This window comes from Ixodes scapularis, unplaced genomic scaffold (assembly GCF_016920785.2).
Source record: "Ixodes scapularis isolate PalLabHiFi unplaced genomic scaffold, ASM1692078v2 PGA_scaffold9__187_contigs__length_104089568, whole genome shotgun sequence".
Lineage (NCBI taxonomy): Eukaryota > Metazoa > Arthropoda > Arachnida > Ixodida > Ixodidae > Ixodes > Ixodes scapularis.
Window position 1 is genome coordinate 40,257,270 of NW_024609884.1, and position 20,730 is coordinate 40,277,999.

Below are 20,730 nucleotides of genomic sequence, written 5' to 3' on the forward strand. Positions count from 1 at the left end.
GTTTAAATGTACCTCGATTCATCTTAAGCCCGGACGTAGCCGACGATACAAGCCGATGGAACTAATCAAATAACGTCAAAAACGCAACGTCATTATGTTTCGGTTCGTGTTCTGTCGTCACTAAACCAATCATGCACAGGAAAGGCCCAGGAACTTGCGCTTTTAGTATGCGTTGATGGCTGTACGTGTACGTGGCATCGACTTCGCTCGGACATATGACGAAACGAAGATAGCCTTAAAGGGAAAGAAGACTCAGTGAGAGAATGGAAGGTGGAAAGAGAACAGTATAACTGGTAATGTCTAAACAGGCGGACAAAAAGATGACCTAGCGGCTGTTCTTAAAGAATCCTGCTTTGGGGACTTGAGACAATCGATGTAACATTGGGCTTCCATCACATCCGCTTGCCCAGGATGAAATAAATACTTTTTAATCCGCTGCTGACCGTACGCATACAACGAATACCAGTGAATGTACCCGCCTTCCCAATGAGCGACTGCTAACAAAAAATATTAGATGTCGTCTATTTCACTCAATAATTTGGTTGCACTTACACAGTTTGATAAGATGAAGTACATGAAACTTGGTTGCTTGACGTCATATAAGTATCTCGGGCGTGCGTGTGTAACATGTCTTAAGGCTACGCCATCCTAATTCAAATATAGATCCGAAAACTGGAAGCGGGAAAGAAAACTCTAAAGGTCAAAAAAGTGAATTCAATCGATGTCGACATAATTTCCTGAATATGGCCACCGTGAAGAAACGGAGGCTAGACATCTCCCGTTTCCAAGTGTTACCGTCACTTACTTAATATAAAGACAATATTTTGAAGATGAGGTAATGGAGTTAAGTCTTTATTTCCCAAAAACGCTTCTGGCACACGCAAAAAATAAACAAAAGTAAATGCGAGGTTTAGTGGCGTCCCAGAACTTTGTTGTATATTTGACTAGTGGTGCCTGGTAAACGGAGTCTGTCAGGAAAGGTTTATTGAAGCTTATGCGGAGCTCTCGACTCTTGTCTGCGATCATCTACCAAAAGGAAACAGGGAAGATGAAGGTGGCGAACGAAGGATGTCTCAGGAAGTGCCTCCGGTATGCTCTGTGCAAACAAGTCGGAGAGAAAAAAACGCTTCACATACGCCGGTTACAGGAGCGCGGTTCACCCAGTGCAAGTGCTGGCAAACGTTGAGCTGGAACGCACGGCTCCGTGTAACGTGAAGTCAAAGCCTTGACTAGCCGGTACAAAGGCACTCTCGGCATGTCCGGGCACGCTACAGTGCTTTGACAGTGCTCATCCGGCGCACGAATGCCCCGTGCTTATGCATACGCAAGTGGGAGACCAACAGTAATCACACTACATGGAGGAAACAAAGAATTTTGGCGTTGCAAACCACCCTGACTCCACTCACGCCTACGGGTGGTTGTATACGTGTAATGTTGGAAAAGTTCTGGGTGTTTCTCTTTAGGGTTGCTCCACGATGATGCTGGGCTGGAGGTCGGTGGTGTCGACGCCCTTCTCGACGGTGTCCAGACTGGAAACCGGTGGCGACTCAAGCCGATTCCTGTCGAGGCCCTGAAATGCAGCGACGGGGATCTCGCTTGACACATGCTGAAGTGCCACAAAGAAATAAGAGCCTTAAGTTACTTTATGTTGAACTAGCATTTTCAAGTCCACCAGAAATCCCCTTGTTGAGGACTTAAAAACGCAAAACCGGGTGCAGCGCTTCGGGGGTTGTCGCGACAGGCCATGAGGGGGGGGGGGGGGGGGGGGAGGGGGTGACAAGCGGAGGGGGGGGGGGGGGTTGTGTCGGCTGGCGACGAGTTGGGGGGCGGGGGGGGGGGGAGGGGTGTCGCCGCGGGCCACCGCCCCGGGTGCCGCTGACCCTAGTGACGCCACTGCACCATACTGGCATATTATGCGATCATGGCTTTTTGGTCTACCCAGTATTTCTACCCAGCTACCCAGCTTCAGACACTAGGCTAAGCGGCGCCACCAGAGTAATAGCTCACGGTTGACCAATGCAGCCGCCACTCCCAGGCATACCCAATGATTCTTGCTTCAGTCTCGCTATAGAGAGCGCCAAACCAAACAGCATTGCATGTTGCCTATACAGTATTCACCGATGTTTGTTTACAAACAAGCTCACTACCACCTCCTATCGGCGGACCCCTGTGCGCTTCCGGTTTTCCTCTTCTTTTCCATTTGTCTCTCCTCCTTTTGTTATTTGCACTACCTTGTACAATGCACAAATGTTCTTACAAACCTACTACAGAAACTTCTCTGAAGGAAACTCTTCTTACCCGACCGCTGTTCATTGCTGAAGAATAAATAAATATACTACTGGAAGTCTACTGGGGCACCAAATACTGTAGCGCCCTCGTGGTATCAACTCCAACCGAATGTGGTGAATATACGGGTGATGCTGGTGGGTCTCCAACCTTTCAGAATTTAAAATGCGGAAAGTACCTCGTCCAGAAAGTCCGTGACCGAGTGCGTGCCGTTGGAGTTGTGGTTGGTGCATTCGGTGACGAGGCTGGCCCAGTCCTCGCTCCGGGAATCAGAGGCCACGCTGGCGCCTTCCTCGCACGTCACGTCGTTGCTGGGCGACTCCATCTGGTGGTCGGTCTGTGCGCTTTTGGGGTCCTGGTCCTCCTACAAGGCACGACACACACAAAAAAAAAAAAATATATATATATATATAGAGAGAGCTTGTTTTTTAGAGGAGATGTAAGGCATATTACGCTCTGGGTGAGTATATTGTATTCATGTATTTCAATGCCTTTAAAGACCGGAGGGTGTTAAAGGTATTGAAGGGCATTAAGTCACAGCCGCACTGCTCAGAGATCATATGCAAAAGACACGGTCTGCTGGCATGATGACAGCGGATACGTGTCGAGCATTTTCGAAGCCTGTTTGCTTCATGCTTGGAACATGGCTGCAGATAGGGTTTGCTCGACCAATGGGACAAAAACCGTCAAGACACCCAGAAAAAAAAGAGAATGTGTGCTTTGAGCGCAATCTATACTTACCAAGTTGGCTGCTGTATCTAAGGTGTGATGGTACACGGACATTCCGTGGGCTGCCTCTAGGTGACAGGCAAGCTCCCACCAGGTGGTGCATCGTGCAAGACATTGTGCGCATACAGGCGATGGAATCCCTGCGAGGAACGTCGGGGGGATTGTTGACACAAGCTGCCCAATGGGAAAGAACTTGTAACTAGCACGTGAACGTACAAAACACAACGCCGGCTTGATAATAGTCCGCAGAATTTTTCTCAAAAAGAAAAGTATGTTCTTTTTTTTTAGAAGAGAGCAATTTTACATTCGAAGAAATGCCTGCGCATGTACTTACCCACAAAGCATTCGAAGAGCCAATCTTTGCTATCTACGAAATTATCTCAGCGAATGATGAGGCAGAACATCCGTTTCGACCTAAAAATGAAGTCTGCGATGTGTCACTACGCAATGCAAAGCGTCATGCTTGCATTGCGCAATGTCACAGCGCAGACTTCAATTTGTTTAGTTTGCCGTTAAAAAGAACGCATATTAATTTGGTGAGTGAATAATGATAATAAGTATTTCACTGCAATACATGTATATCGAAGTATGGTTCATTTAGATTCGAACACATTGAAACGAGTTTTTTTTTTTTTTTTTCCAAGTATTTACTAAGAAAACACCCGGCAGGCTTATTGCTCGAAAAGGTGAAAGCCGCATAATAATAATAATTAAACAAAAACAAGCAAACAGGGTTTCACATGAAAGGCTAACAATGTAGTTCAGGCTATATTATGTGCAACAGATTGAAATTCTAAATTTTTAATTCATGATATTTAAAAGGAATGTCACGTCGGAAATGCCACAAGTCACTCCAGCAATCACAACGACTACTCAAGTCACTTGGGTAGTCGTGGCCAGCGGATGACGAGGCCCAAGTAAGTTTGTAGAGCACGAATGTGATGTACGTAGAGACGTCGAGACTGTGATTTAAAAAACTTCGGAACGCGCGGTCCCCGCAACTATGTGATTGAGTGTTCTTAAAATCAACGCAATTTCTGTGTGTCGGTAGCCATAAATATTAAATTTAGTTATTCATTCATCCTCATTAATGAAATGTTCCTCAGGCGGCTTAATTATTCTAAACTATACCGAGTTACATGTCATCATCGCGCACGACGGAGGAAAAGTAAGGAGGAGGCTCCGAGCAACCGGCTTTCGAACGACGGTTTTCGCGCTGAAAAACTACATCTCGGAGATGTGAATATTCGCTTATGATGGTTGCGTTATGACAGGTCGTCGTGCTTCTGTAAAAATGTAGGCACGCATAAATACCCTCTCAGATGCCCCGTAGTGCAGTATGTAACTGACGTCATTAACACTTTTATATTTCACATGAAATTTTACGTATTTTGCATTATGATATTTGAGAGGTTAGGAGGCAATATTTATTATAGAGCCAGCTCTTTAGTTGATTTTTGAATTACCTGCACTGCGTTCCCGCTCCAAGGTTAATTTTCATCAGCTGTGGGGTCCTACACAGTCCGGGACGATCACGTCTTGAGATTCTCTGTCAATTTGTAAGCGGGACTACTCCGCTCATTCACGCTGGAAGCGGATCCGCGTTCGAAAAGCGGTTGCGAAGGCGGTTGTATAAAGATCCAGTACAATTGCACGCGCACTCGAGGACATCAAGTGCGCGTGCAATTGTACTGGATCTTTATACAACCACGTTCGCAACCGCTTTGCGAACGCGGATCCGCTTCCAGTGTGAATGAGCGGTAAGCGTTTTCACAGGTCCCCATCTGCACGGTCGCCGTACACATGGATCCGAGTCTTATAATAAACGGATCCAAAGGGCGCTGACTAGCACAGCAGGGGAAGGAAGTGGGAAAGGCGCTTGCCAGGAGACGATTCAATGGGCAGCAGGCCGACGACCTGGCAACGGCAGGTAAAGCGGAGCCTGCAGCGGTGCCGCTTGTGCTCCAGCAGCTTCTGGAGTCCGGGGAACACTTCACGGCAATTGCCGCAGATGAGGATGTCGGGCTCCGCGTAGGTCTGCAGCTTTTTCTTGGCGACAGCCTTGTTTCCAACCACGGTGGCCGGCCGGAAGCTCAGGGGCTCGGTTCTCGCCCTCTTCACGGGAGAGCCCATCTGGCGTGGGGTGGCGAACCTGCGACGCCCAGATTAGATGCCGTCAGGCACTCGCTTCCTGTTGCAAATTATCGAATGCCCGTTCGCTCGCGGAGGATTACGGAAGGGCTCGGGGACGGAGCGGGAATCTGAAGTAGATCGCGTAGATTTTTTTATATTTTAAAGTAGGCTGAAACGATACCCCCAGGTTCAGGCTTCACTTTCCTCCATCACAGTATAGTTTGAGTAGCGGCCAACTTTCATATCGTACAAAATGCTAAGTACCATCGACGTTGCGACATTATGATGCCGTCAATGAGCACACAACTTGCATATACTTCGTTTTACTACGAGGCTAGATGACACACAAAAGATGCGAACAGGCTAAAGACTTAAAGTCGCGCCGTATACTATAGCATACGGTGCGAAAAAGAAAAAAAATCAAGCTCAAATATGAACTTTTTTTTTTTTTTTTTTGTGTCGGTGATAGCACGGATAGAAAGACGACGAAAGCCGTAATGTTGCGGTTTCCTCAATAGTTTTTAGTGTCGAATTCTCGGTAACGTATGAATATGACGCAACTTAATCAAGTGGGAAACAAGGCCTCTATAGTCGATTGAAGGCAACCTGCAAACGCATCCAAGCTTTATTATATCGCTCTCCAATTTGGAAAGATGATCCGTTGTTAGCTTAGTTAAACTTCTATGCTAGCTCAGTTTTATAGTTTTAGATTTGTTAAGCGTATAGTTTGCGGAAACGATCCCCATCGATGGACGCTTGCCAAATCTGGAATATTTTGCCGGTACACCTGCGAAGTGTCGCTCACAAGGAATGCCATAAGATTGCTTCCGAGGAAATGCACTAAAAAAGAAAAAACGTGTTGTTTTTTACAAAAAAAAAAAAAAAAGTAACTAAGTCAAGTAGTGTAAAGAAAACAATAAACTCGTTACGCAGTGATGCGACATTCACCCCATTTTTCTCTGAAAATCATAGCAGAGAGAAATAAATGACGACCCGCTTGACGCGCGCGTTTGGATACAGAACGACCAGTGTATACACGAGCCTCGAAATAACACAAGGCACCGCACCGTGTACGGCGAAAGTGGGTATTAAAGCCATCACATTATTCATGCACGGGAGGAGGCTAAAATCAGAACCTGCGGCAGCTTAGGTGGTTTAACGTAATTAGGATCAAAGACCGGAAGTACGCGCACTAATTGCGCTAGCTTCACGTTTGACGAGTCCAGGCGCGGTCCACAGCAGACACTTCCGAGTGCACTCTTTCTGCTCCGTGTTTGTTTTTCCCATTTACGTATCTTACACTTTCATCGCAACTCGAATGTTTTTTTTGTTTTTTTCTTGTTTTGCGTGTTTTTTTTCGCATACACATGTTGCCGCTTTTTTGGGAAGATCGCATGCAGGCGGGAGTTAATTGCGCATATAACGCTTTTGCAACGACGAGAACAGAAAACAAAAACAAAACGAATTCCGGTACGATGAGCCATCTACGCGTTCCTACCGCGCTTAGCTAATGCTTTGTAGCTAATAAAGGAGCCTCACCGAAACTGCCGAGAAAGAGAAAGAGAGAGAGGGAGAGAGAGAGATAATGTTGGATTAAAACGATGGGGGGGGCAGGAGATTGCGGGAGAGGAAGTGACCGCTATGCGGCGTTATTCGGTGGAAGAGTGCAGCGGTCTGCTACAACAGAGGTTTGGTTGCGCGAGCCCCGACGCGGCCGCCACCGGAGTACGCATAGTGCGAAAGCTAGCATAGCTAACCTGGCTGAGTCGCGTATGGTTAAAAAAACGGGGTAAAAAAAGAAAAAAAAAAAAAAGAAAGAAAGAGCATCTAGTAAATAAACGAGGGAGAAACACAGCCCAAAGCAAGGAATAAAAAAAAAGCGTACTGAAGAGCCGCGCTCGTTTCTGCAGGAGCATATGTGTGGCACTCGTAAAAACGGGGGCTGCATCGGTGGAGATTGTTAGTGGCCGCTGATAGCCACGCGCCGGCAGGCACGGAAGTGGCGGCGAACCTTGCGCCGGAGCGCCACGCTGAACGCTGTCTCCCGAAACGCCCCCATAACTCATGTTCACGCGAGAGACAACTTTTCCGGAACTGCGATGAAACCAGAGAACAAAACGGGCGCTTAAAAGGTTCCTCCTTTTTTCTCTCCCCCCCCCCCCTCTCTCTCTGTTCTCTGCTTTCCGCGGCTGCGTTATTCAGATGAGAGTCTGAGTGCTTGCGTGCTATGGCCTCAAATTCTGACTTCTTTTATTTCGCACGTCTTTGACCCAGACCCGTGTATAAGAAGGACGTGCTGGTTCGGTCGTTTTTTTTTCTTTGTTTGAGCGTCGCTATAGGGAACCCAACTTAAGTCCAAACACAGCGGACACCACGAGGTAATGGTACGAATCAAGCAACGTCAAAAGCGTAAGTCGCTAGACCTTTTCTGTTTATGGTTGATTCCTTTACGAAAAACGAGCACATGCCAAAAAAAAAAAAATATATATATATATCCCTTCGTATGAAAAGGAATTCTACTAGTTTGGGTAGTGCTACTTCGTTTGATGCGCTTCGATGAGTCGAGTATTTATTCGGTACTTTTTAATAAATAAAAATCAAATTCACAAAGAGGTGAACGAGAAAACTGAGGTTGTACCTCTATTACAACGTCAGTCCTGTTCGTAATTAACGCCAAGTTATGGATATGTTGACGGTCCTGTTGGCGCTATCCAAACTAGAGGCGATATTTTTCTGACGTAAAAGAAGCAGACTGAAGAAATATAAGAATACGTGTAATTCAGTAGCAAACCATCGAGAACCTTTCCTCCACTAGGTGAGGGTCGCAATTTGGGCGGTCGGGCAGTATCTCCGAAGGGATTTGTTGCGGCCCTCCCCAGCAAAAGCCTCTTGGCAACTTTCAGTCATTAGCGACGAGTAATACCCTGCTATAGTAGGGAGTTTTCGTAAACCGCGTTCTCTCCCCCCCCCTCCTCCCTCCTTCCCCCCTCCCTGCTAAGCCTTCTGCAACGAGGAAGCTGCTACTGCGCCTGCGCGCCGATGGCCTTGACTGTAGAGTTCCGTGTATCGTAGCGGGTAGCGGAGAGCGTTGCCGGACGGCGAAAACTACCTAGGAAAACTCCCTAGTGTGTGTGCCGTAGTAACGAGAAGATTCGGTTGCACTTTTTCTTTGGCAAGTCATTAGTTCCGGACTATTGCCGCTATAGCAGGCTGTCGATCATGAGCTTCGGATGGGTGAGCTTGACTCGAAGGTAAAGAAAGAAAGGATCGAATTTCTTTCTGAGCTCCTCGTGCACTTCATAGAGGACGGAAATAGGCACGTGCATCTTGCTCTGAAAAGCACCTCGTCTGCACGAACGCACGTACAGCGGAAGCAGCCAATGGTATCTGCTCGCGCTTGTAGCCTTTGCTATAATTCATAACGAAAAAAAAAAAAGACTTTCGTACAAAATACAGTGTGTTGGGGAAAAAAAAAGAACAGTGTCTTTTTCATTGCAAAAATAAATTACACATCGCGGAAAGCTAAAAAAAAAAAAACACACACATACAAAAAACACAAGAACAACAACCAACACGGTTTTCCATTTTCCCAAACGCAAGGTAGTTTCTGAAAGGCGGAAATTATGTAAGAATGATATTTCTTAGAGATAGGCTTCCCCGTCTGCGTTTTGTTCTGGCAGCAGTTCCTTACGAATTCAAGGATGTGAATCGTGTGAACCAATGGCACGAGTTAACTGAATGTTAACTGACCCATGACTGTTAACTGACCCATGACTATCATATCATCCGACCAGTCATAAGGAAGCGAAACTGCGTGCTCACAATTTTTCTAGCTCCCATTGTTTGGTATCTTATACGTGCATATAGACACTCGCAGTTTAAGGAACGCAAGGCGTGGCAAATACCAAGCATTATAGTATTGCTAATACGATTTTGGCATCAGTAAGTGAGTAAGTAAGTAAACACCGAAATCAACCTGTTTTGGTCGTGCCATGCAGAACGTTTTCCGGCTGCAATAAACGAGTCGTAATTTCCTGGCTCCTAGACGGTGGAGTGACCTGGTGTGTTCCGCTGGGGGCTTGATGGTTATTATGGCTTGTTTGTTTTCATTCAGACACAAGATCTAGGGTAACTTGGCAAAAAAAGATTTGTTCTGCCCGACGAGGCCTTGTTTCCCTGTTTCCATTGCTCAGCGGACAACCACAAAAAAAAAAAAAAAAAAACCCATAAAAAACGAGAAATGGAAAAAAAAAATACAGTACAGCAATAATTTACACCAAAATGTAACGATATATTTTGTACAATTGTTGTTGAAAAGTGTACAGGATAATACAATAAATAAAGCATCGTGTGTGTATACTTGAAAGCAAGCAGTCAATATAATTGACGAGTTAAAACATCTATTCCACGGGTCATCATCACTTTGATGTTGTTTTGAAGCACGCGCTTTTAAAGCACAGTCCCGAATTTTTTTTTTCTGACAAAACTATGCAAGGATTTGTCTACACCACAGATTAGAACGACATATAAAATATAAACCGAATTAAACACGTCGACCAGCAACCCTCTGTCCAAGCTTAGTTGAAATCAGCCATTGAGAGGGGAGGCTCGGAGAAACCAAGGTCCGTGCACCGGATATTTTTGTGCGTAATTTACATCGATCGAACGTGGTACTACACAGATTCGAGATAAGTGCTCCATCAGCATTCGGTGGGGGATTCTTGTTCAATCAGAGCTTCATTGATTGAATAGGAGTCCCAGCTCCACGCTGACGCAACTCTCTTGTCCAGTCTTACACCCCAGTCGCTCAAGATAAACAACGTAAAAAAAAAAAAATGCAGTGCACAGCTTTTTGTTTGGGCGGTGTTGGACGGCGGTGATTTCCACACAGCTTTTTTTAATTCTGTCGTTGGTAGCTTACCTGAAAGTAATGCTAGCGACGATAGTCGGAAGCAAATGCGTTTGACTCGTAACCATGCGAGTCAAACGCTAAAAATGAGTCTTTCTTTTATTTCGAATGAGAGGACAGCATTTCTCATTGGCAGTAAATTGATACCATCTCATTTGTGGGATTTCGCGAATACGATTGTCCTTATGTCTGTTTGTTTTTCTTATTCAGACACAAGGTCTAAGACAGCAAGAGACAAATTTGCTCCACCTTACGATGCCCCTGCTACCCGTTCACACTTCTCAGCTGACAACGAAAACAAAAGAACATCATAAAAAAAAGCAAGAAATGCAAGAAAGAACATTAAAACTGCTATCCATAACAAAAACGCAACTACTGTGTACAATGGTCACTTAAAACAATTGTACGGGATTATAAAACAGAAATAAAGCCTGGGGTACATTCTTCAATCAAGAAGAAGTAAAGACACGTTAAAAAAACTATTCCATAGGGAATGATAGAAGGTACTTTCTTAAAGCTGTTTTTAAAGCTTTAAGTAGCTTTAAACACTGGCTTTGAGCCCAGTGTTGGGCAAGATACTCGACAAAGGTATTTAAGATAAGGTACTACATACCTTTTTTTATAAATTATTTAGAGTACTTTTCAAGTTACCTTCACTGCAGAGTATCTTGAGTAGAGTACACATACTTAGAAATATAGTTAAATTACTTTCGAAGGCACTTCCGCATTGCGAAATTTGCATCGACTCAGTGGCGCCAGAATGATTTATTTCTAATCAACACAAGCAAACAAAAGCGCAGTGTTATTCTATGCAGTCCAAGTATAACGAGTATATATGTGTGGTGCATCGTACAAGATGATATTTTTAAGACGCCTAAAATCACGTTCTGTGCTTTTTTTTATAAGAGTAAAGCTATACGCACTCCGGAGTGCATTTCGGACGAAATGGCTATACGCACTCCGCGCAGAGCTCATGCCGCTCGGGCCACCCTTTTCGAACGGCGCGTGTATCACTGGGGAGCTCGTTAACACAGCCCCCCGCCTGCGTTCACGCCGCTTCGCGGCGACAGTATCGGCTGCTAATTACAAAACTTAACCAGTACACGCCGCTTCGCGGCGTCCAGACGGCAACCCAAGCCCCGCTGTCCCCGATCGCACCTCCGGAAAGGGAGACCCATACCATTTAGTTCTGCGAAGTTTCGTCGACAACATCATCGCAAAAAAATGTCATAAATATCGCCAATGCCTCGACAAAACAAAATGTTTGAGAAAAAAAAAAAAAAGTAGGCCACCGCGGATCGAACCCGCGTCCACTTGCGTACAAAGCGGACACCCTAGCTCAGAAAGCTTGTTTTGAGCTTTCGTTTTATACGAGTTTAGCGGAGTGTGTATAGCCATTTCGACTGAAATGCACTCCGGAGTGCGTATAGCTTTACTCTTTTTATAATGCTCACCTTGAACACATCGTGTTATTTAGTGCCACAGTATTATACTATATCCGGAGTTCACATTAAACATATTTTGAATACACAAAATAATAAGTGAATAACACGGCCTTCCTCGGGTAGGTTACCCAAACGCTGCATAAGAGATAACTAAACTTTAAAACAAAAACAAAAAATAAAAAAGAAAGGCATAAGCACAGTATTTTGGGAAGCACTGCGGTCTTTCTCGCGATTGTCCTTTTTTAATTTTTTTCCTCGTTACTAAGCTTTAAAAGCGCGTTCAGAAGACGCATGAGTTTGGGAAGATGCTTTGTTTGCATTTGGAGAGCCCATCGTGCTCGCAGCTCGTTTCCTGCCTTGTTGTTGCAATCTTTGTCCTCATGACTCAGGGTCGGAACACAGACAGTGTTCTCGAGAGTGCCAGCCTGGCGAAAAAAAAGTGTAAGCCTTTCCTTTGCTAGACCAAACATAAAAAAAAAAAAAAAATGAAAACACCCAGAAACTATTTTGCGTTTTCTCCTTGCGTCCATTCCGCATTTCCTTTTGTTTGTTCCTCTGTTGGAATTGTGAGTATGCATATTGGGTTCTGACTTATTTTTTGTTTTGTGTTCGGTCATTTCCGCTTCAACTTTGCAATCGGTTATACTTTGAGCTGGGGCATGCCGATTTCTATTCTTGTAAAATATTCCTTCGACAGCTTTTTTTTTTTTTTTTAAAGATGAAAAAATGAATTGAATGAGTAAAAGATACTGAGAAATGTAATTAAGATAAAGTACCAAATGTTCTCAATTCTATATTTTCTAACACCAAATTATTACCAAAAGTAATTGAAATACAATATCTTGAGTAGAGTATTTAAGACAGGCACCAGCCTGGTTGAGCCACAGTCCTGCATCAGTTCTGAAACGGCTGGATATTTGTTTAGGAAATCAGGTGTTCCATAATTTGTCCTTGACCTGGGTGTTATGTAAGAGTCATGGTGAAGATTTTATTGCGTACTATATACTAAGAAGGACCCCAAAAAACACCATATTTTTTCTTTTTTGTAAATCTTCTGTTTGATTCAGTAAAATTAGCATGGCCTCCCACAGAGACCATGCGAGCGTTACTCGTAGAATTTATAGCGGGGATATGATTTATCACACCTTATCACAACCGCTGATGTCTTGCCTAAACGCGGAGTTACAGCCTAATGCGATGTGAAGTTTCCGCATTCAATGCAATCGACAAACCGTGGGAGTCCTTTTTTTTAACGCCGAGAAGATTACAAGCTGTAAGTTCTTTGTATCTACAAAAATTACAGGTTAGCAGTAGAAATCACCACAATCCGGAAAGCCGTCGCGAAAAGTATTTTGAACGATCCAGTAACGAAGTATTTAAGAGTACGGTTCAGAAACATTACTTGAAGCATAACGTACGCCTATCGTCGTATACTTGTAGTTGTATCAGTCGTCCCAGAAACGGTTCACCAAATTTGTTGTGCTTCCTCCTATCAGGAAAAACTATGACGACGCCAGTCTTACTCTGTGTCGAAACATCATAGTAGTAGCATAAGTAGGATACTGTGAACCTTCGTACTTGTGTCGTGCCGACATTAAAATACAACTAGAAAGGCGCGACCTTCTTCACTGTTTACAATCGACCATTTCACATCGGCCATTTCACAGAGACATTTTCCTTGCGCAAAGTTACCGGCAACGTAACGAAAGAGGCTCAAACAGGTACACGACGCAAATGATAAGCACGCAGGACATGTCACGGGAGGTGCCAAAATAGAAGCGGGACCGGGAAGACATTCTGGCAGCTCACTACCGAAGCCTGTGCACCGGCGAGCTTCCTAGAGCCAGGACCGTGCTCCATAGGGACCGTGCCTCAATTAAAACGGACGGCATCACAAGGGCGGCCCTTTGTTCTCGGCTCTATTTTTACAAGGGTCGGTCATCGCTGATTCCATCGCTTCTGCGGAATGCAGCTAATTTCATCCGAGATCGTCAGTAATCAGCCGGGCAATGAAACGAAACGAAGCGGCGGATGAGCGATTTTTGATGCACATCATCTCGAACAAAGAGCTGCCTTCGAAGCCAGTTCCCATAATGTGTCTACTTGAGAAGGATTGGTTGCGGAGCGGTTCCTAAAGAGGGGTGGCGGGAAGCATTTGTCATTAGTCAGGCAGGTGGGCAAATAAAACGCACCAATGAGGTGCCATCGTTGCGCGCAGTCGGAGGGAAAAAAATAGTGTTAAGTCAATTGAGGGAGAAAACAAAAAGTAAAAGAATAATTTGAAGGAACCAAACCAACAAAGTGCATCGGGCACGCCCGAGCGAATGAGAGCTAGGGGATTAATTTAGACCACCTGGGGATCATTTTACGTGTAACAGAAAATATAAGTTACACGACGCCTTTTTTTTCAAATAAGGCTCCGTCGAATTGCAAGCGAAGCGCCCGCAATTTGTCTGCCCATGGCCACCTGCAAGTCCGAAGGCATGGTGCTATGTCTTGGAGCCACAGAGGCGGCCGAGAAGTAATAATTGCCGTGTACTTTTACTGCAGGAACTATTTACGGGATGAACGGTTTATGCTGTTGTTGACGGCGTTTTTAGTTATAATTCGTAAATGACAAAACGTTTGAAAGTGTAATATGCACGTAGTGGAAGCTCTCTGTCAGCACTCTGTTTGAGCGATTTCTAAAAATATGTGCTGCAGTTACTTTAATTAGTGGCATCAAGTCACTCTTCTAAGACTTAAGCAATGTGCTGACCAAAATTCGACCCTTATTTTTCTCTTTTTCTTTTTACATTTTAGGCTTCAACAGAGTTCTGCCACAAGCGCGCTCGTAGTCATAAGATTGGTCCGAGTCATTTTGCAGCTCTTTTTTGGTGCAGCCAAAAGTCTAGCTTCGAGCAGCAAAAATCACTTTTTGAGCAGGAGCCACCACTTAATTCTCCTTCATTTCATTGCAAATACAATGTTAAGATTTAAGTGGCGGCCTGTCCATCTAAAAGATGGTGACTTCTTTGCTTATCATCCATTCCCCACAACAGACAGTTTGGTTTTCTCAAACACTTAACTGCTAGCTGTTTAGTGTGCTTAAAACATGAACCATGGAAACAGGAATGATACAAGGAGAATGATCCTTTTCGTTCAAGGCATTGCTGCTGCAATGGAACTTTAACAAGTCCCATTGTAGCAGCCGATTTTTTTTAAAAACGTTAATGCATGACGAGAGACATAGAATGAGAATCTGTGAGTGGTTACATTAGGTATGGAATCAAAGGCAAACCAAATTATATTGAATTGAAGTAATGTTAGAATAAATATTTTGAGCGAGGAATCGATTCGTTTGATGAATTTATGAAAGTTTCAATAAAACTTCTATTCTAGTTTAATTATGCACATCAATGACACTTCACATGTAGTCTTGTGATAGCGTGAAATTATCTAATGGGTGATAAATATATATTGTTAAAAAATCGGGCAACCTTTCATTCGTCTACAGAGGAAGCTAATTTAGTTTTAATTTAAGTTGACTGAACCTTCAAACGGTTGAAAGCCTATTTAAAGGTGGTGAATTAACGCTAGATTTGGCAAAACAAGTAAAGCTATGGCGCTGCCCAGGTACTCCTAGTCAAGGGTATTTAAATACCATAGGGCTATACCCAAGTATCTTCCTGTAATCTTGAATATGACAAAAAAAAAAAAAACATGTTATGGCCAGTGATGCACGAAACTCGTCAGGATATTGTAGCCTGTATAGGTACACGGTTGCAGTTTTATTTCGAAACTTTTTAATCCATGGCGAGTTGACACATCAGCAGTCTCAAAATCTTTTTTTTTTTTTTTTTCAGCACTTGATGATTGCGCGTGCATTATGCGCGTCTCTGTCGAGTAGTTTGCTTCCCCTCAGCACGCGGATCTGTTGCGGGGAAGCAACACACGCAAAATAGCAACGTTTACTATTTTACGGGCGTCGCTTCTCCGAACTGCACCGCAACGCGGCGAGGAGCGCCTTCAGCGAAGCTACCCTGCCGGAACAGACAATGAGCAATGAGAAGTATGGCCGAGCTCGCGAGCACTGTCAATATCCTATAGGCAAATCAAATAGAATACGTATCGCGTTATACTAAGCAATAAGCGAAAGTTTCGTAAATTCGTATAAGCCCACCGTACCTATCCGGCAGTATGGCGGGGATGGAGCTATTAGTTTCAGCATTTAGAAAGCGATTTTACTTTGTGGACTAACGTTGGCGAAAAATCCTTACATCAAGTGTAGAAGGATGTAGCAGGGTAAGCACTTTAAACGCAGTTAGACGCAGATGGCGTAGGATCACATTACTGCGCTCGTGCAACCGAGACAGTTCAACGTGCATACATCTCGTGCTTTTAAATTCAACAATGATGAACGAAAATATTGATGCGTATACATTAGAGACACTTTGCTCAAGGTGAAGCATGATACGAACCAAACCAACACACCACGCCGCAACCAACTTTACCAAAGAAATGTCAGCTCAGAAAGGGCAAAACGATAATCGGTAGACGAGCTATACTTGAAGCATGCAGCCACCTGCAGCCGCGGGCGCAATCTGCTAGATTCGCGACCTGGTAACGTAATCCGAAAAACTGATAAAACCAAAGTGCACCCCTGTATTTCCGCGAGAAGTATCAGTGCATCAATCAGTCTTGGCTAGAGTGGCTAAGCTTTGTGCACCTAAATCATGTCGCATCTCTTCCACTGTGAAAAACTTTTAGATCCGAGTCACCCCGCAGAACTATTCCCAAAATTTGATTAGCAGTTACCCGTATCTGTCAATATGACTGAAGATATACCCGAATACCCGAGGATACTCAGGAGAACCCTCACGTATGCGTAGATTTAATTATCACTGCCCTGCGTTTTGATGTTTAGGTGGCTTGAAGTTTTATCAAGTCAAACGCTTAGGTAACGAGACTTCTACGTGCAATGTATGCCGACACTTTGATGCCCAAAAAACTTAATACAACCCTGGCTCTTACTACTTAAAACAAACACAATTCGAAATAAAGCAAGAAACACACTTGAGAAGAACGCAAAGCGACAGCGGCGCGCAGCAGCGCGCGTTCCTCTAATTGCAACAAGCTTTAATCACGGTCCTTTCACTTCATTGTCCCTTTCTGCGTGAAGTTTAAAGAGTCTAACACCCGAAGCGTGCCGCCTGTTTTTCCCAGCATCGTTTATTTTCGTAGTGTTCTCCGGATTTCGGCACCAGCGGTGACTTTAAAACAAAACAAAATGTTCGCTTAAAAAAAAAAAAAAGCAAAAAAAAAAACGGATTGGGACAAAATAGAATAAAATGTTAGCCTTAAAACAAATGAACAAAAACTGAGAGAAAGCAGAACAAATGCTAGTAGAAGGCCCTTTGATCCACTCTCAGCTCTGGCACTCTCTCGAATCGCCAAGGCCCCAATTTAATCGGGCGCATCGTATTTTAATTAACAGGGGAAAGAGGAGGGCACACGAGTCGCTAGTCCTCAATGCATTCGCGAGAGAGTCCGGCGTTCCAGGATCGGAGCACGCTAGGAGCGAAAGGGGAGAAACACGAAACGAGCTCGGTTGTTTGGAGGGAGCTAGAAAAAAAAAAATAAAAAAAGAGAAAGAGAGTAGAGCGAGCGAGATGATACTCGGCGAGCTGCAATTAGGAGATTTCTTGCTTGCGCATTCTGCGGGGGAAAAAAAATCAGGAATTCATCCCTGACTGGACCACCTTTGTTTGTTCGTATTTGGCAATGAGGCAACGTGCTCTGACCGTCTGTGCTCGCGTGTACAAACAGGAAATCGCGGTCGTCGGGCGGTACCCTGTCCTTGGAGAAATCAGTTATCGACGGCGTCCAAATTCTTCTCACGGAAGCTTTCTCGGCGTGGATGGGTGCGCGTGAGCTGCGGCGTTTAGGAACCTGTTGTCGCACGAATCGATATCATCCCTACGTTAATGACGCTCCTAATTAGCGAATACGTTGTGTCAATTTATTATTTACTCCCGAATACTGAGAGCGGTGCTTTAATTAACGAGAGACCGCAATCCCCGCCACCCGCGCGTTCCTCTCTCGGAGCCTCGAATTCACGAGGAAAAGTAAGCCTGCATAGCCCGTATTTGCATTGGAAATGAGATCTGCCCCGAATCAAATCCAATTAGATTGTTTTCCTTAGGAGACGCTGTAGCCATCGAGAGTTTTACCATTTTCGAGCTTGTGCGCGGTTGTTGACAAAGATTCCGGTCAATGTCAGCTTCTCTCGCCTTCGGTTATATGACCAACTACAAGTAATTTTATGTCGTTTACGATCTGCTATAGGACTGTTTTACTCAAAATAATTTCACGATTTATATAAGGTTAATTCAAGGCCAATACCTTTATTCTCCCAGCTGACCTGCATAAATTGGCAACGGAATGTTGAGAGGAACTGTTTATTTTTTAATTGGGATGTGGGTATGTTTATACAGCCTGAACTTAGTCTCTTTCAACGGGTGACTTGTCTCTCAGCTGTAGATTAGAAATTTAGCCAGTGCAGTACAACCGCTATCCTGAGGTATTTGACGTGCACCAAGCAGTAGTGATATAGGATCGCACACCGGGACGATGCTCATCCAGATCGAAACGGGAAGGGGTGGGGATTAGACCCAAAAACCCTGGGTTCTATTTTTTTTTTATTGGTTGATGAGCAGTGTTCTTTACTTATTTTAAATATAATATGGATACAAAACGCCTACCATTATACAACCCCCTCCCCTTTACAAGAAACAAAAAGGCGCCACGATGCGCGCAATAAAGAGGTTGAGGAGTGTTCTAGAACAGGTCGTCACGTATATTTGGAATCAAAAGTGGTTGGTATTATCGCTCACTGTTTGTCTCTATTGCCTACGAATGTTAAAACTCAAGTTTGTTATGCGTTGTTTAGTTCGAAAATCAATTATTGTCACCTGGTTTGGGGCACCACCACTAAAACAAATATTAGTACACTAATTATTCGACAAGAAAAAATACTGCGTTTTATTGCGAATGTTCCCTATGGATACTCGTGCCGAACTATTGTTTTCAAACCATAATGTTATGAAAGTATCTTGTGTCTATGACTATCGTCTGTAGTCTTCGTATTTATTCTCATTTGAATAGTTCATTGCTTTTTTATTCGTTCTATCAAATCTAAGCAAACGCGAATCCGTCATCAATATCCGCCGTAAAGAGTTCTGGAATGTTCCTCATTTTCGCACCAATTATGTATTACAATCCCTTGTTCATAACCTGCCTAAACTGCCAAACAGATTCATTACAGATGGTGTTGATATTCATTGTGTAACAAAAACAAAATCACTGTATGCTTATTTTGTGTGGATACATATTCTTGTTTCCTTTGGCTTTCATTTAAAAACGATGTCATGTACCTACAAGGGCACCGGACCCTTTCAAGTCTCCTCACGTAGGCTTTTTGTCCGGTGTCCTCGGCAGAATGTGGCGTAAATAAAGTCAAATCAATTCAATTCAATTAGGATGTTTTAGAAAATCGTTTTCCTTCTCCGCTATGGCATCGGCGAAAAAAACAACAACAAAGAAACCGCCGCAAATGCGCATGCGCGCCGCCAGCCTTGTCTGCATGGTTGAAGGTCCTGTGGCGGGTTACGGAGCGCAATGCGCATGCTTAGCGGGCTGCGGAAACGGTCTATTAAAACTCCCTATTGATTTTTTTCCAACACACTCTAAAAAAAAGGGTATCACCTTACACTCTTTTGTCCCATATAATGCACCCCAAAACTTCAGTTCGACGTACAACGCCCTATAGTCGAACAGGCGGCCCCAAATTTTACTAGGGGCTTGATAACGGTGCGATATTATTAAATAGCTAGAATACGTATCAAAGATCACAAAAGAAAACACTGAGGTTATGCAGTAGGGCCAAGAAAACCCCGATTATTATTATTTTTTTAGTAATACGCACATTACCTATTTTAATAAGTTGTACCCCACGGCTATCAAGCCTCTCGTGAAGTTAGTATCGTCAGATTGACATCATTGTGCTGTACGTCGAATTGAAGTTTTGGGGTGTCTTATATGGGACGAAGGGTGTAAGAATACACCTTTTGTTTTTTAGAGTGTAGACCTTTCCGCGAAATTTCACCAGGCCTCTCGTGAATCCCATACTGCACCGCGCGGCGCGGGAAATTGTGGGGCAGTTCCGATGTACACTCGGGCCGGCTCGTACGCTCCGTGAATCCTGATAATGGCACAATTCCTTCCTTCTTACAACTGAAAGAACACCGACAACAGAGCGAACACATCACAAAGTCGATATGCACCCGGTTTTGTTATCGTCTTAATTTCTTCGCATTCTAAAATCGCTACACTTGGAGGACGCCTATGCTTCGTCTTTGATGGCGCATTCACACTGGCGGTCGAGCTGCGTTTGCGAAGCGGTTGCGGATGCGTTTCACGAACGACCCTGTTCAGACACACCGAGACGCGGTTGGCGGTTTCTCGGCGATTAGGCGTGATCTTTTGAGACTTGCGTTGGGCAACCCTGTTTTACAATCCAAAATTCAGTGTAATCCACGATCCAAAGCCAAAATGTAGCTATTTCGGCACTTTGAAGATATTTCTTTTGGGCTGTTCGCACGCATCACAAGTTCAGGCAGCGAGAGAAAGATGCACGGATCCGCAAAACTCGCCTGCGATGCCCTTGACTTCGCCCACAAGCAAAGCCCAGCTAGGCGCGCCTTGTTGACTCGGAAGAAAATGCACCCGAACCTTTCTTCGAAGTCGACTTTTCCCGCATGAATAACTGACCTGGTTTTCGGCATAGAGGGTTAGTTCACTCGCATAGACCTTCGCTTTTATCATTTTCGGAGTAGTGGGCGGCACTGGTGGACCGTAATGCGGGGGAATGTGTTCAGTGCTAGCCAGTCGTGGCATCTTTGGTGGCGGACTCCCCTCTCGTCACTCGCACGTCTATCGAGTCTACTGTTTGTCTGACATTAAGGTCAAGTAAACGCCGCATGGATTACCTAAGCATCGTTTGGTACGTACACTTTATTTCTTGAGTAGGTTCCCTTTATTCCTTTTGGTAGTAGTAAACGTTACAGGTCGAGCTAGCACAGGTACTCTGCCAGCTCCGCAGTAGTGTGTTGGCTACGCAATTACACTCAGCTCACGACGTCTCTACCGACTTTCGTGGTGGTCATGCACGGTATCAAAAGCTTCCAG

The 20,730-nt window shown here is 44.4% G+C and overlaps 1 protein-coding gene across 1 annotated transcript in view; it reads right to left on the reverse strand.

Moving 5' to 3' along the window:
* Nucleotides 1-498: 498 nt before the first annotated feature.
* Nucleotides 499-20,730, reverse strand: part of LOC8023276 — a 180,021-nt gene continuing 159,789 nt past the window's right edge. The window contains exons 5-8 of the mRNA XM_042287161.1: nucleotides 4,899-5,167; nucleotides 3,028-3,155; nucleotides 2,465-2,650; nucleotides 499-1,570 (exon numbers count right to left, since the gene is read on the reverse strand). Coding sequence (XP_042143095.1) covers nucleotides 1,460-1,570; nucleotides 2,465-2,650; nucleotides 3,028-3,155; nucleotides 4,899-5,167 — 694 coding nt within the window. The 3' untranslated portion in view covers nucleotides 499-1,459. The remainder of the gene's footprint in view (nucleotides 1,571-2,464; nucleotides 2,651-3,027; nucleotides 3,156-4,898; nucleotides 5,168-20,730) is intronic.